We start from the raw sequence: 12,591 nt of genomic DNA on the forward strand, positions 1-12,591 counted from the left end.
TAGATGTTACAATATGGTTAACCCTTGAAACCAATAAGTGAAAGAAGCCAGTCACGAAACAAGTCACATATTACATGAATCTGTTTATATAAAATATCCAGAATAGGCAAATCTGTAGAGTTAGGAAGTAGACTAGTGGTTGTTTTAGAGCTAGGAGAAGGGTTCATGAAATGAGGGAAAATAGGAGTGGCTGCTAATGGGTACAAGGGTTTGTTTTGGGGGAAGGAAAATGTTCTAAAATTAGATTGTGGTAATGGTTTTACAATCCCGTGAATATACTAAAAAATGTTAATTGTATATTTTGAATGGATACATTGTATGGTATATGAATTATATCTCAAGCTATTTTAAAAACATTTAAAGGGAATGGGATAGTTTATCTTTTTTTGAAGATTTTTTTTCTTTAGCATATAACTTAAATGAGCTGAAAACAACAGAGCGGTGTAAAGTTTAGCATCCTGAACATGCATGTACTTCATAGCTGTCATCTGAGAGGGCTTTCTGTTTGATCACTATCAGTGTGGATGTAAACGCATCTCAATGCAAGCGTCAACATATTCTTCACATACTGAGTGACTGCACAGGGGCCATGCTAGTGTCGTTCCAATTTTAGTATATCTGCTGCTGAGGTGAGCACATACTGAGTGATTTTGTTAAGCCAATAGTACATATATTCAAAACTAGGTAGAAGGTAATGATGAATTTGATGACTATAGGACAATAAAAATGAAATTTAGCAGTTCTTTAAAAATGTATCCATACATAGAACTTTTTAAAATTAACTGTTTTCTTTTTTATTGAATTTATTTTTTTCTTTATATTTTAAGTTCAGAGAAAAATAGCAAACATTGAGATGATTATCACTTTGTAAGATGAGGATTCCATGGAATAGTACCAGATAGGAACACTGTTTTTTAATCTGGTTAGCCATTCTGCAGTTCCTGCCTGTAAAATGGATAATATCTATATTTTAAGCAGCCTTGATACATCAGCCCTTCCATTATAAATGACCCAATATTAAAACACATACTTTTTCCATGCTCGCTGCTACCAGAACTCCTCAGCTGCTCCCCCTCCCATGTGAGCACATACATGCCCACCAAATCTGCCCTTCAGCTCAGACTCACCCAGCTCAGAGCACCGAGCTGCTCATGACTGTCCTTCTTTCATCAGCCACAATTTGAACCAAGTGCTTCTTTTTCCCTTGGTAAACCTGAGACCCTTCCCTTCACTTGTAAATTACTTTCATAAGAAAATGCATTGTGGGCTGGGAGCAGTAGCTCACGCCTAAAATCCCAGCACTTTGGGAGTCCAAGGCAGGGGGATCATCTGAGGTCAGGAGTTCGAGACCAGCCTGGCCGATATGGTGAAACCCAGTCTCTACTAAAAATACCAAAATTAGCCAGGTATGGTGGCAGGCACCTGTAATCCCAGCTACTCAGGAGACTGAGGCAAGAGAATTGCTTGAACCCAGGAGGTGGAGGTTGCAGTGAGCCCAGATTGTGCCTCTGCACTCCAGCCTGGGTGACAGAGCGAGATGAAAAGAAAAAATAAAATAAAATAAAAGAGAAAATGCATTGTGATTTCAATCTAAAGCTTCAGCATACCTTTAGAAATATAATCCATGATGGGGCTACCTTTATTTAAAGTGTCTTCATTGTTACAGGCATACCTCAGAGATACTGCAGGTTTGGTTCCAGACCTCTGCAAAATAGCAAATATCACCATAAAGCAAGTTACATGAATTTTTTGGTTTCCTAGTGTATGTAAAAGTTATGTTTATACTATATTATAGTCTAGCAAGTATACAAGAGCATTATGTATAAAAAATGTACATACCTTAATTTTAAAATACTTTATTGCTAAAAAATGAGCCTTCAGCGAGTTATTATCTTTTTGTTTGTGATGGGTCTTGCCACGATGTTGATGGCTATGGACTCATCAGAGTGGTGATTGCTAAAGGTTAAGAAAGTAGCTGTGGCAGTGCAGCTTCTCTCAAAATTGGAGTCAACCCTGTCAAACTCTGCTTTATCAACTACATTTGTATATTATCATAAATACTTTGTTGTCATTTCAACAATCTTCACAGCGTCTTCAACAGGAATACATTCCATCTCGAAACCACTTTCTTTGCTTATCCATAAGAAACAACTCATCATGTGTTCAAGTTTGATGATGAGATTGCAGCCATTCCATCATATCTTCAGGCTCCACTTGTAATTCTAGTTGTTTTCCTGTTTCCACCACATCTGCACTTACTTCCTCAATTGAAGTCTTGAACCCCTCAAAGTTATCCATGAGGGTTGAAATCAATGTCTTCCAAACTCCTATTTATATTGATATTTTGTTCTCCTCCCATGAATCATGAATGTTCTTAACATCTGGAATGACGAGTCCTTTCCAGAAGGCTTTTAATTTACTTTACCTAGATCCACCAGAGGAATCACTATGGCAGTTATAGCCTTACAAAAATGTATTTCTTATATAATGAACTTGCAAGTTGAAATTACTCCTTGGTCCATGTACTGCAGAATGGATGTTGTGTTAGCAGGCATGAAAACAACATTAATCTCTTTGTACATCCCCATCAGAGCTCTTAGATGACCAGGTGCATTGTCCATGAGCAGTAATATTTTGAAAGGAATCTTTTTTTCCTGAGCAGTAGGTCTCAGTAGTGGGCTTAAAATATCCAGTAAACCATGCTGTCAACACATGTGCTCTCACCAGGCTTTGGTGTTCCATTTATAGAGTACAGACAGAGTCAATTTATCATAATTCTTGAGGGCCCTAGAATTTTCAGAATGGTAAATGAGAATTGGTTTCAACTTACAATCACCAGTTGCATTATCCCCTAACAAGAGAGTCAGTCTTTCTGCCCTCTGAAGCTTTGAAGCAATGCTTCAAAGCCTTTTGTATTGACTTCTCTTCTCTAGCTATGAAAGTCCTAGATGCCACCACTTTTTGATAGATGGCTGTTTTGTCTACATTGAAAATCTGCGGTGTGCCATAGCCATCTTCATCAGTGATCTTAGCTAAGTCTTCTGGATAATTTGCTACAGCTTCTACTTCAGCACTTGCTTATTCACTTTGCACTTTCATGTTATGGAAACAACGTTCCTTAAACCTCATGAACCAACCTCTTCTAGCTTCAAACGTCTTCTGCAGTCTCCTCACTTCAATCAGCCTTTATAGAATTGAAGAGAGTTAGGGCCTTGCTCTGGATTAGGTTTGTGCTTAAGGGAATGTTGTGGCTGGTTTGATCATCTATCCAGATGACTGAAACTTTCTCCATATCAGCAATAAAGCTGTTTGACTTTCTTATCATTCTTGAGTTCACTGGAGTAGCACTTTTGATTTCCTTCAAGAACTTTTCCTTTGCATTCATAATTTGGCTGACTGTTGCAAGAGGCCTAGCTTTTAACATGTCTCAGCTTTTGACATACCTTCCCCACTAAGGTTAATGCCTTCTAGCTTTTGATTTACAGTGAGAAACATGGGACTTTTCCATCCACTTGAATATTTAAAGGCCTTCGTCAGGTTATTAATTGGCCTAATTTCAATATTGTTGTATCTCAGAGGATAGGGAGGCCCAAGATGGGAAGAGCCAATTGGAAGAGCAGTCAGAACACACAACATTTATTGATTAAATTTGCCATCTTATATGGGTGGGGTTTGTGGCACCCCAAAATAATTACAAGAGTAACATCAAAGATCACTGATCACAGATCATCACAGCAGATACGGTAATAATTTAAAAAGTCTAAAATATTGCAAGAATTACCAAAATGTGACACAGAGTTACGAAGTGAGCACATGCTGTTGAAAAAATTTGCCAATGCACATGCTTGACACAGGGTTGCCACAGACCTTTAATTTGTAAGAAACACAATATTTGGGAAGCACAATAAAATGATGTATGCCTGTACTTATGTATATACCTATAGATTTACATATAATTATTCATTTGTTCCAGAAATTAAGGCAGGCTAATTAAATGCCTGTTTACCTACTTGAATATATGTTTATCTGGTTGAGCCAAACTGAAATATTACTAAATGAAAGTTTGTCTTCCTATTGAAATTACAGTTTACACCTCTTTTCGTGTATGTTGATGTAGTTATAACCCGTATCTGTATTTAAATGTTTAGTGGTGTGCTTAGTACAGTATAAGCTATTGTAGAGATCCAGAGGGAAGAGTGAAATATAATTCCTGGCCTTGTAGCTTTCAGTTCTGGAGATTCATTATTGTATTGCCAGGAAGAGCTAAGTAAACACTTTGGTAACACCAGGAACAGGTTGCTGAGAAGTCATAAAGGAAGAAGTTTTTGAAAGGTGAAGAGAACACTAGTTGTCCTAAACTAAGAGTGCTGGGCAAGAAGAGGAATGGAAGAGAAAGCGAAACAAAAAATACGTACTTTGTCTCCTTGTGGATATTAATCTGTGTTAAATCATGATTCTTTTAGTGGTAGAAACATGGACTTTAATTAAGGGGCAAGTGTATTTTTATTTTGTGTTCTAGCAGTATAAAGTTGCAAGACCTGTAGTTCTATGAAGCTAAAGATAATTACTAGTGGGAAGGTTTATTTTGAGAACCACGGGGGTGGCGGGGGGAGGGGGAAACCACTACGTTTATCCTACTTGTTTGCTATTAACATTTTAATTTGTAAATTGGCATACTGTAGCAGGGCAAAGTTTCATCTAGCACAGTATCCTGTTTATAGTAGGAGGCCACCCTGAGTGTTTCCAAGAGAAGCTGCACCACCCTCTCTGGCCCGGGGTCATGTTTGCTGGTAAACCCCTTTCAAATTTATGTCATGCAAATCAGTACCAGTTATTTCTCCTTCACTTGCTAGTTCCGGAGCTAGCTTATCAGAAAGCTGTTTTATTTATTGATAGGTTCCCTGTAATCCATATAAAATTGTGATACTGGGAACTTAAAATACTTACCAAAAGAAAAAAATTAAAAAATTAGATGATTTACATATGGAGTGCTTACTCTATTAGCATATACTGGGTTATCTTAATTTATTTCCACAATAGCCCAGTAGCCCTATGAGGTGAATGTTATCCTTCTCTCCATTTTATAGATGAGAAGAAGGTACACAGCCTGAGTGTGAAGTTTCATCTCACAAAGTGTATTACATGTCAAGATGTCATTTCTCAACGCAATAGATATGTCTAAAGCTGTGAGTGCTGCCACTTTAGAAAACAAAGATCTCTGTACAGTTATGTTTCTTAAATTTGGGGGGGATTTTGATGTTCAAGTGTGAAGAACCTGAAAGGCAGAGTATTCTAGCATAAGGCCAGCATATTTACTGTAGGATGCGTAATGTGAGTGTGGCTCTGCCTTGCCCAGCTCTAAGCGTGCAGTATGGCTACAAAGAGGCTGCTGAGGCCAGGCGCAGTGGCTCACGCCTGTAATCCCAGCACTTTGAGAGACCGAGGCAGGCAGATCACCTGAGGTCGGGAGTTTAAGACCAACCTGGCCAACATGGTGAAACCCTGTCTCTACTAAAACCACAAAAATTAGCTGGGCGTGGTGGCACACGCCTGTAATCCCAGCTACTTGGACGCTGAGGCAGGAGAATCACTTGAACCCGGGAGGTGGAGGTTGCAGTGAGCTGAGATCGCGCCACTGCACTCCAGCCTGGGTGACAGAGCAAAATTCCATCTCAAAAAAAAAGAAAAAAAAAAAAAAAAGCTTACTGAATACCCAGCCCAGAAATATAACAGTTTCATGAAAGTGTATCCAGCTGTTTTTCTACTAAATAAGAAATTCTTCAACTCGAATTCCAATTTAGTAGTCTATATGTAACAAAATTAGTAAGGTATATATACCTATTAATTCCTGGTAGAGAAAGTGTGGATAAAGGATATCTATGAGTAATTTTATTTGATAATCTTAGTGAAAGGATTATTTTAAACAACCGCTGCTAAGAAGGTGACTGATCTGAGTTCATCTCTGGGCTTCCCCTTTGGCTAAAATGCTAATGTTCACAGTCAATGAAAAGAAAATGGAGAAACACAGGGCATGGTTGATCCATATGCATGACTGACTCTTGAAGAGCTGAGAGGTAACTGGACAGAATTAGCTGGCTCTTTGATTCCATGAGATCCTTCAAAATATTTTTTGAAGGATGAAATGAGGTAACAGATGTGGAAGTGCAATACTTTGAAAACCAAGAATCACTGGACACATGCAAGTTGTTAATGAGCCGCTCCCTTTATGACATTTTTATTCACTCTGAAAGGCCGTATGCACCTGCTGTCTCTTTCTTTTCACTTTTCTTTTTCTTTTTTTCTTTCTTTTCTTTTTTCTTTTTCTCTTTCTCTCTTTCCATTCCTCCCTCTCTTTCAAGTCGATGACCTGACAGCATGCAGCAGTGGAGAAGGGCCACATTAGTCATCTTACCTAATGCTTATATGAATGGTGACATTACATAACTTCACCTCTGTCACTCTTTCTCATTCGCCCCCTTTGTATCCTTGGAGGAATTTTTGAACACTGTCTGAGTTTTTAATGTTTTAAATGTATTCTTTTTCACTTGGCAAGATATGTTCTTCTTAATCTTCATCTCTTCTTTCTCTTCTTTTTATGCATCTTAAGTATGAAAGTTAGTAGGTGCCCAGTGGTGAGGTGGCTGGCCTCACTGTCTGGTCATGTGCCTTTTGCATAATAGATACTCAAAAAATATGTGACTGAAATTAAAAAAAAAAAAAAGAAAGAAAAGAAACAGGTGAGTTGTAGAGTTTTTTTCCTCATTTTTTTTGTACAAATATGTCATTTGTCTTGGCAATAATGTTTGTATTAAAAAATGTGTTAACCAAATTTGGAAACTTTTTCTATTCAAGTATAGGGGATTATGGGATCTCAAGTGTTTGCCTTAAATACTGATGTTTTTCCCACAAATGTAACAAGGCAGAATGTAAAACTGCCTTGGAAGTGAAGTAGAAATGGTGTTCGTTTTGGAATCCTGAAAAATCTTTTTACTCTTTAGGCATTATGTGACTTTATCTCTGTTTTGTCACCTAAGAGAAACAGAGAGCATGAGGAAATAATTGTTCTGTGGAATCCTCTGAAAGTGATATTGAATTCCCAAATCTCATCGTAGAATATTGCCAACTGATGTTCACTTTAAGAGCCTTGATGATTGGTCTGTTTTCAGCTAGTATGTTTATTTGCTTGCGCTTGTGGTGTTGATGTGAGGAAAACCATTCCACAATTTGTTAAAATGATTAGTGTTTTCTCCTTCCATTTTTTTAAGGAAATGGCGAAAATCCTTAATCACCCCAGAGTCTACGCTTTTCTGCACATACCAGTCCAGTCTGCCTCCGACAGCGTACTCATGGAAATGAAAAGAGAATACTGTGTGGCTGACTTCAAAAGAGTAGTGGATTTTCTGAAAGAGAAGTAAGTCTGTTAGTACTTAAGAAAATAACCATTTCTTTTTTCTTTCAAAAGCTTGTGGCAAAAATGCACTTATTGCAGCCTTACAATTAAAGGTACAAGAGAGAAGGCGAGACTTTCGAAGCTTTCAAAGCCTTTAAGTCTCCTTGGCACCTTTGATGTGGTTTTTTCTTTCTCCTCAGTTCATATCCACCTTCCATCTGTACATGACACACCATTAATTTGTGTAAGATTGCCAGTCTTTTTAAGGTAATGTGAATTGTGATTATTTTTATACCTGACCTGGTGGATGAAAACTGCTTTAGCTTTGCTCTGTGTAAATCTCCTTTAATGTGGCTTTTTGAAGTTATGAGCTGGTTTTGACATGGACAGAGGCCAAATTGTGTCACTACAAAATAGATAATTTTCTACCAAACAGCATTTTTTAAAGAGTATCTGGAATGTCTGTGCTTTTACACACGAAGCCCTGCAGTTTGCTAAAAGAATTGTGATTTACAAGAAGGTTTGAGGATTCTACTTTTTAAAGTTCAAATTGCTATTGACCAAAATTAAGGCATATTTACACAATGTCAGACATGAATGATAATTTTGTTTCCACAGAAAATACTTTCAGCCCTTAGTTATGTTCTTCAAAACCTTGCTCCCCATCATCACCAAACATTGACTGCCTTCTGTGATTATGCCAGGCAGGAAATGGAAGTGCTGGCCCAGGTCACACAGAGCCTTCTCAAGTCTACAACACTGTTCTCCCCTCTGGGGATATGTCATTTGTCTTGGCATATTTGTGGCCTGGGTCTTCCTACTTTTCATACATTTTTTCCATGGCCTTTTCTTTTGTTGTTTTTCTTAATTAAGATACAACTTTTTATTTCCATCGTCTTGTTTATAATTATGTACCTTTGTACTATGTCAGAGTACTACATGGATATGATTGCTTTATACAAATCGTAAGCAATTATTTTTTCCACCTTTAATTAGTCATTTATCCTAACTGCATATGATCAGTTTAAAATCTTTTTCTTTTTTTTTTCCTTTTTCTATTCTTCCGTACCTTTCCATTACATATCTTTCTAAGTTTTTTTTAACCTCTAGGCATTCTTGATTATCCTAACCACCAAGAATAAAGCTACTTAGTGTACATTCAGACAAATACAGCTAATTGTCCAAATATTCAAATCAGTGCATAGAAGGTGTATTTGTTAAGTACTACAGCCTTCAAAGTAGAAAATGGAAAATACATCTCTACCCTTTTTAATACTTTCAAATCTTGAACAGAACTGTGTTAGGCTAAAGAATATAGATTTTTATTTGTTTAAATATCTGCTGTTGGCCTATAGCCCTTTCTTGCCTTTCTTCTATTATTGCAGGCAAATTTGTCTCATGTAAGAGAGTTCTTTTGGGCACTCTGGCACTGGTAAATGGAATATTTTCAAAATTTCAAGTCAATTGCACTTGTGAAATTTCTTCCTTCTTTGCCTATTACAGCAGTAGCGAATAAAAACTTGATACTTGTTACACAATATTTTCCCATGCATCCCGGGTGCAGAATAGACTAGAACACTTTCCAGATAGTTTGTTGCATTAGTGTGATTAAAATATGAGGTTAAGGAATCAGCACCTCTCTTTTATCTTTATTTGGTTGAGGGCTGACTCAGTTGTTGGAGGAATTACTGTGGCTACTTAACTGGGCAACAATTTCACAACAAGTTATGTTGTTCTGGAGGTCTGTTAAATCTGTTCCATCTTGAACAGTTCCAATAGCCTCCATGAGCTATATAGAGGTAAAAAGATGATCATGTCAGGTATTAGGAAATAGTCTCTTGGATTTCTTTGGATCTGGGTCCTTTCTTTGGATTCTGAGTTATTGTGAGGCATCTATGTAGTTTTTCTAGAAGTATTCAACCAACTGGAGGATCCTAGAACGAACTATGTTTCCCAGGGATCTCTAGTATTTCTAGCAATGAAAATATTAGACACACCTGGAGAAGATATTGGAGATGCCTGGAGACCACACTCCATCCCATACCCACCCATATATAGTTTCAGTTTCAAGTGCCACGCGTCAATTGGATTGTAGAGTGTGAGTCTAGTCAGTTAGCATCTCCGAGAGATTTTTAAATTAACTCTGTATTGTGTATATGCAGCAAGGGCAGAAGCAACCCTGGTATATAATTTCACATTTAGATTATAAGTAAGATACATTGGAAAACTGTAGTAGGCAGCCAATATGATATGCCTGCTTATGTATAGCAGATGACTGAGAAAACTTCAGGTAACCTATTTAAAAAAAAAAAAAGAAATCAGATTATCACTGCCAGTAAAGTGATCCTAGGCCCCGTGCGGTGGCTCACGCCTGGAATCCTAGTACGTTGGGAGGCTGAGGCGGATGGATCTCCTGAGCTCAGGAGTTCAAGATCAGCTTGGGCAACATGGTGAAACCCCGTCTGTATCAAAAATACAAAAAATTAGCTGGTCATGTTGGCTCGCACCCGTGATCCCAACTACTTGGGAGGCTGAGGTGGGAGAACCGATTGAGCCTGGGAGGCGGAGGTTGCAGTGAGCCAAGATTACGCCACTGCACTCCAGCCTGGGCGACAGAGTGAGACCCATCTCAAAAAATAAAATAAAAAAGTGATCCTTGCATAGTTTTAAACAGTTCGTCAGAACCATAAAATTGTGTATTTTGTCTAGTCCATCTGTTGTGAAGAATAGTATAGACTTACTCCCATGAGGACAGTATAATCAGCTTTGCCATTTAGCGAAAAAGAGTTTTCCTATCCTCTTGGGGAAGTCCATCTACCTAGTGAGTAATTTCCAACTATTATGGACATTTAGAAATAGATGAAATATTTTAGACTAGGCACAGTGGCTCACACCTGTAATCCCAGCACTTTGGGAGGCCAAGGTGGGTGGATCACCTGAGGTCAGGAGTTCAAGACCAGCCTGGCCAACATGGTGAAACCATCTCTACTAAAAAAAAAAATATATATATATATATATTTATATTATATATATTATATATACACACACACACACACACACACACAAATTAGCCAGGCATGGTGGCACATGCCTGTAATCCCAGCTCCTCGGGAGGCTGAGGCAGGAGAATCACTTGAACTTGGGAGGCAGAAGTTGCAGTAAGCTGAGATCGTGCCACTGCACTCGAGCCTGGGCAACAGAGTGAGACTCCATCTCAAAAAAAAAAAAGAAAGAAAAAGAAATAAATGAAATATTTTAAATAGTTCTTATGTTTGACCTACTTTCCCCTATAAAAACTAGTATAGCTTTATGCCAAATAGATTAGTGCTTATTTTGGAAACACCAAAGTTTCAGGGCTTTCTTTAGAGCCACTAGTCTGGATAACTGATCCAGCACAAAATTGTCTTGTCCAGCCTTTATTAAAATTCAACACAGTATTTTCACTCTCGGAGGGCCTAACACTATCATGTTGCCCTGATTTGTGCCTAACGCTCATTCATAAAATGATCCTGACTTAAAGTGGTATGTTTGGTGCTTTCTTTTTCTGTTTGCTTTTTAAATCCTTCCTAAACGGTGGCCCATTTCATTTACATCTCTCATTTCCCCTGAAGTCTTTGAAGCCTTTTTTGTAATGTGCCTTTAACAAATAAAAGTCTCTCTTTTTTCTCCAGCAGTGTGAGGCTTCTCAAATATTCGTGTTATGAGTTATGGACAAGGCATTTCCTGATCTGTTTCCTTAAAAAATCCATTTTTTAAGACAACCTACAGCATTTAAGATTGAAATCCAAACTCTGGGAGTTTACCTGAAGCTGCAAGCTTTCGAACTGCTAATTCTGTGATGTTGGTAGAGCTGTGAAAGTGGAAGTGAAATCTTTTTAATTAATTTTCTTTACAGTTGAAAATGGCCCATGTTTTAGCTGGGAGCAATGTAAGTTTACATATGAGCCAACTAAGCTGGTTCATTATTCTCTTCAGTTGTTTGAAAGTTGGCAGCCATCGTCACAACAGCAGCTGGATACAAGATAACCTAGCAGTGTTGGCACATATTGAGGCATATGGGAATTTATTAAATCATGCAACCTTTGCAAAGAATAGCGTCTAAATGACTTAATACACTAATTTAAAACAGCTGGCTGTGAGCAATCATATGACTTAAATTATTCTATTCAGATTTATTAATCCAATTGAACATTAACTGAGTAATTTGATGTTTTTATCTAAATGGATAAGATGATTTTTTGAAGTATAAAATGGGATTTGTAGGGATAGGGGAAGAAACCATATAGAACAAAGCAAGCGGTACAATTCTGGTTTTAGAAATAATCTGTGTTTGGCTGGGTGCAGTGGCTCACAACTGTAATCCCAACACTTTAGGAGGCTGAGGTAGGAGGATCACTTGAGCCCAGGAGTTCCAGACCAGCCTGTGAGACCGTATCTCTACAAAAAAATAAAAACAAAAAAACTAGCTGAGCATGCTGGTGTGCACCTGTAGTCTCAACTACTAGGGAGGCTGAGGCAGGAGGATCACTTGAGCCTGGAAGTTGGAAGTTACAATGAGCTATGATTATGCTGCTGTACTCCAGCCTGCGTGACAGAGTGAGATCCTGTCTTTCAAAAAAAAAATTTGTTTTTATACTTTAAAATATGTATCTTATGTATTTTACTATCATTCACTGTCACATAACTGATGTTTCTGTTATCTTTTTAACTTATTACTGAGATGTTTTTTAAAGTATAAAACATGAATGATTCTTTTTTCTTTTTTCATGTGTTTTTGAGAGAGTTACTTCCCAATTCAATGATTTTTTTACTGCATTATGTTGTGGATGATATAATTAGGGTTCCCAGGACCTTGAGGCATTAGACAAGGACTTTAATTGGGCCTCTATCATTTGAGCAGCAGTGAATTTATAGTCACTCCCCAACATAAACCATGCATTAACATATATTCAAAAAATGACAACATGCGGAGTTCTTAAGCATATGTTTTAATGCTAAGTAAAAGAATCTTTAAGTCCTCAAGTTCGCACATTAAAATGTGAAAGAAACATGTAAGAATATCCTACGGATAGATATTTAGGAAATGAAACAGTTTATATATTAAAAGACCTAACTGTTTAGACAGAGTATTTTGTTAGAAGTCCAGTAGCTTTTTAGTTTATGTTAACTAGACCTTAAATAGTTAACATCTCTATCTTTCT

At 37.6% G+C, this 12,591-nt stretch overlaps 1 protein-coding gene across 5 annotated transcripts in view; it reads left to right on the forward strand.

Moving 5' to 3' along the window:
* The window catches only part of CDKAL1 (CDK5 regulatory subunit associated protein 1 like 1), a 715,037-nt gene that overhangs the window by 474,747 nt on the left and 227,699 nt on the right, over positions 1 to 12,591 (forward strand). For all 5 annotated transcript variants that reach the window (XM_054557269.2, XM_024248919.2, XM_054557271.1 and 2 more), the window contains one exon: positions 7,266 to 7,411. In XM_054557269.2, the coding sequence (XP_054413244.1) occupies positions 7,266 to 7,411 (146 nt within the window). The remainder of the gene's footprint in view (positions 1 to 7,265; positions 7,412 to 12,591) is intronic.

This window comes from Pongo abelii, chromosome 5 (genome assembly GCF_028885655.2).
Source record: "Pongo abelii isolate AG06213 chromosome 5, NHGRI_mPonAbe1-v2.0_pri, whole genome shotgun sequence".
NCBI classification, from domain to species: domain Eukaryota; kingdom Metazoa; phylum Chordata; class Mammalia; order Primates; family Hominidae; genus Pongo; species Pongo abelii.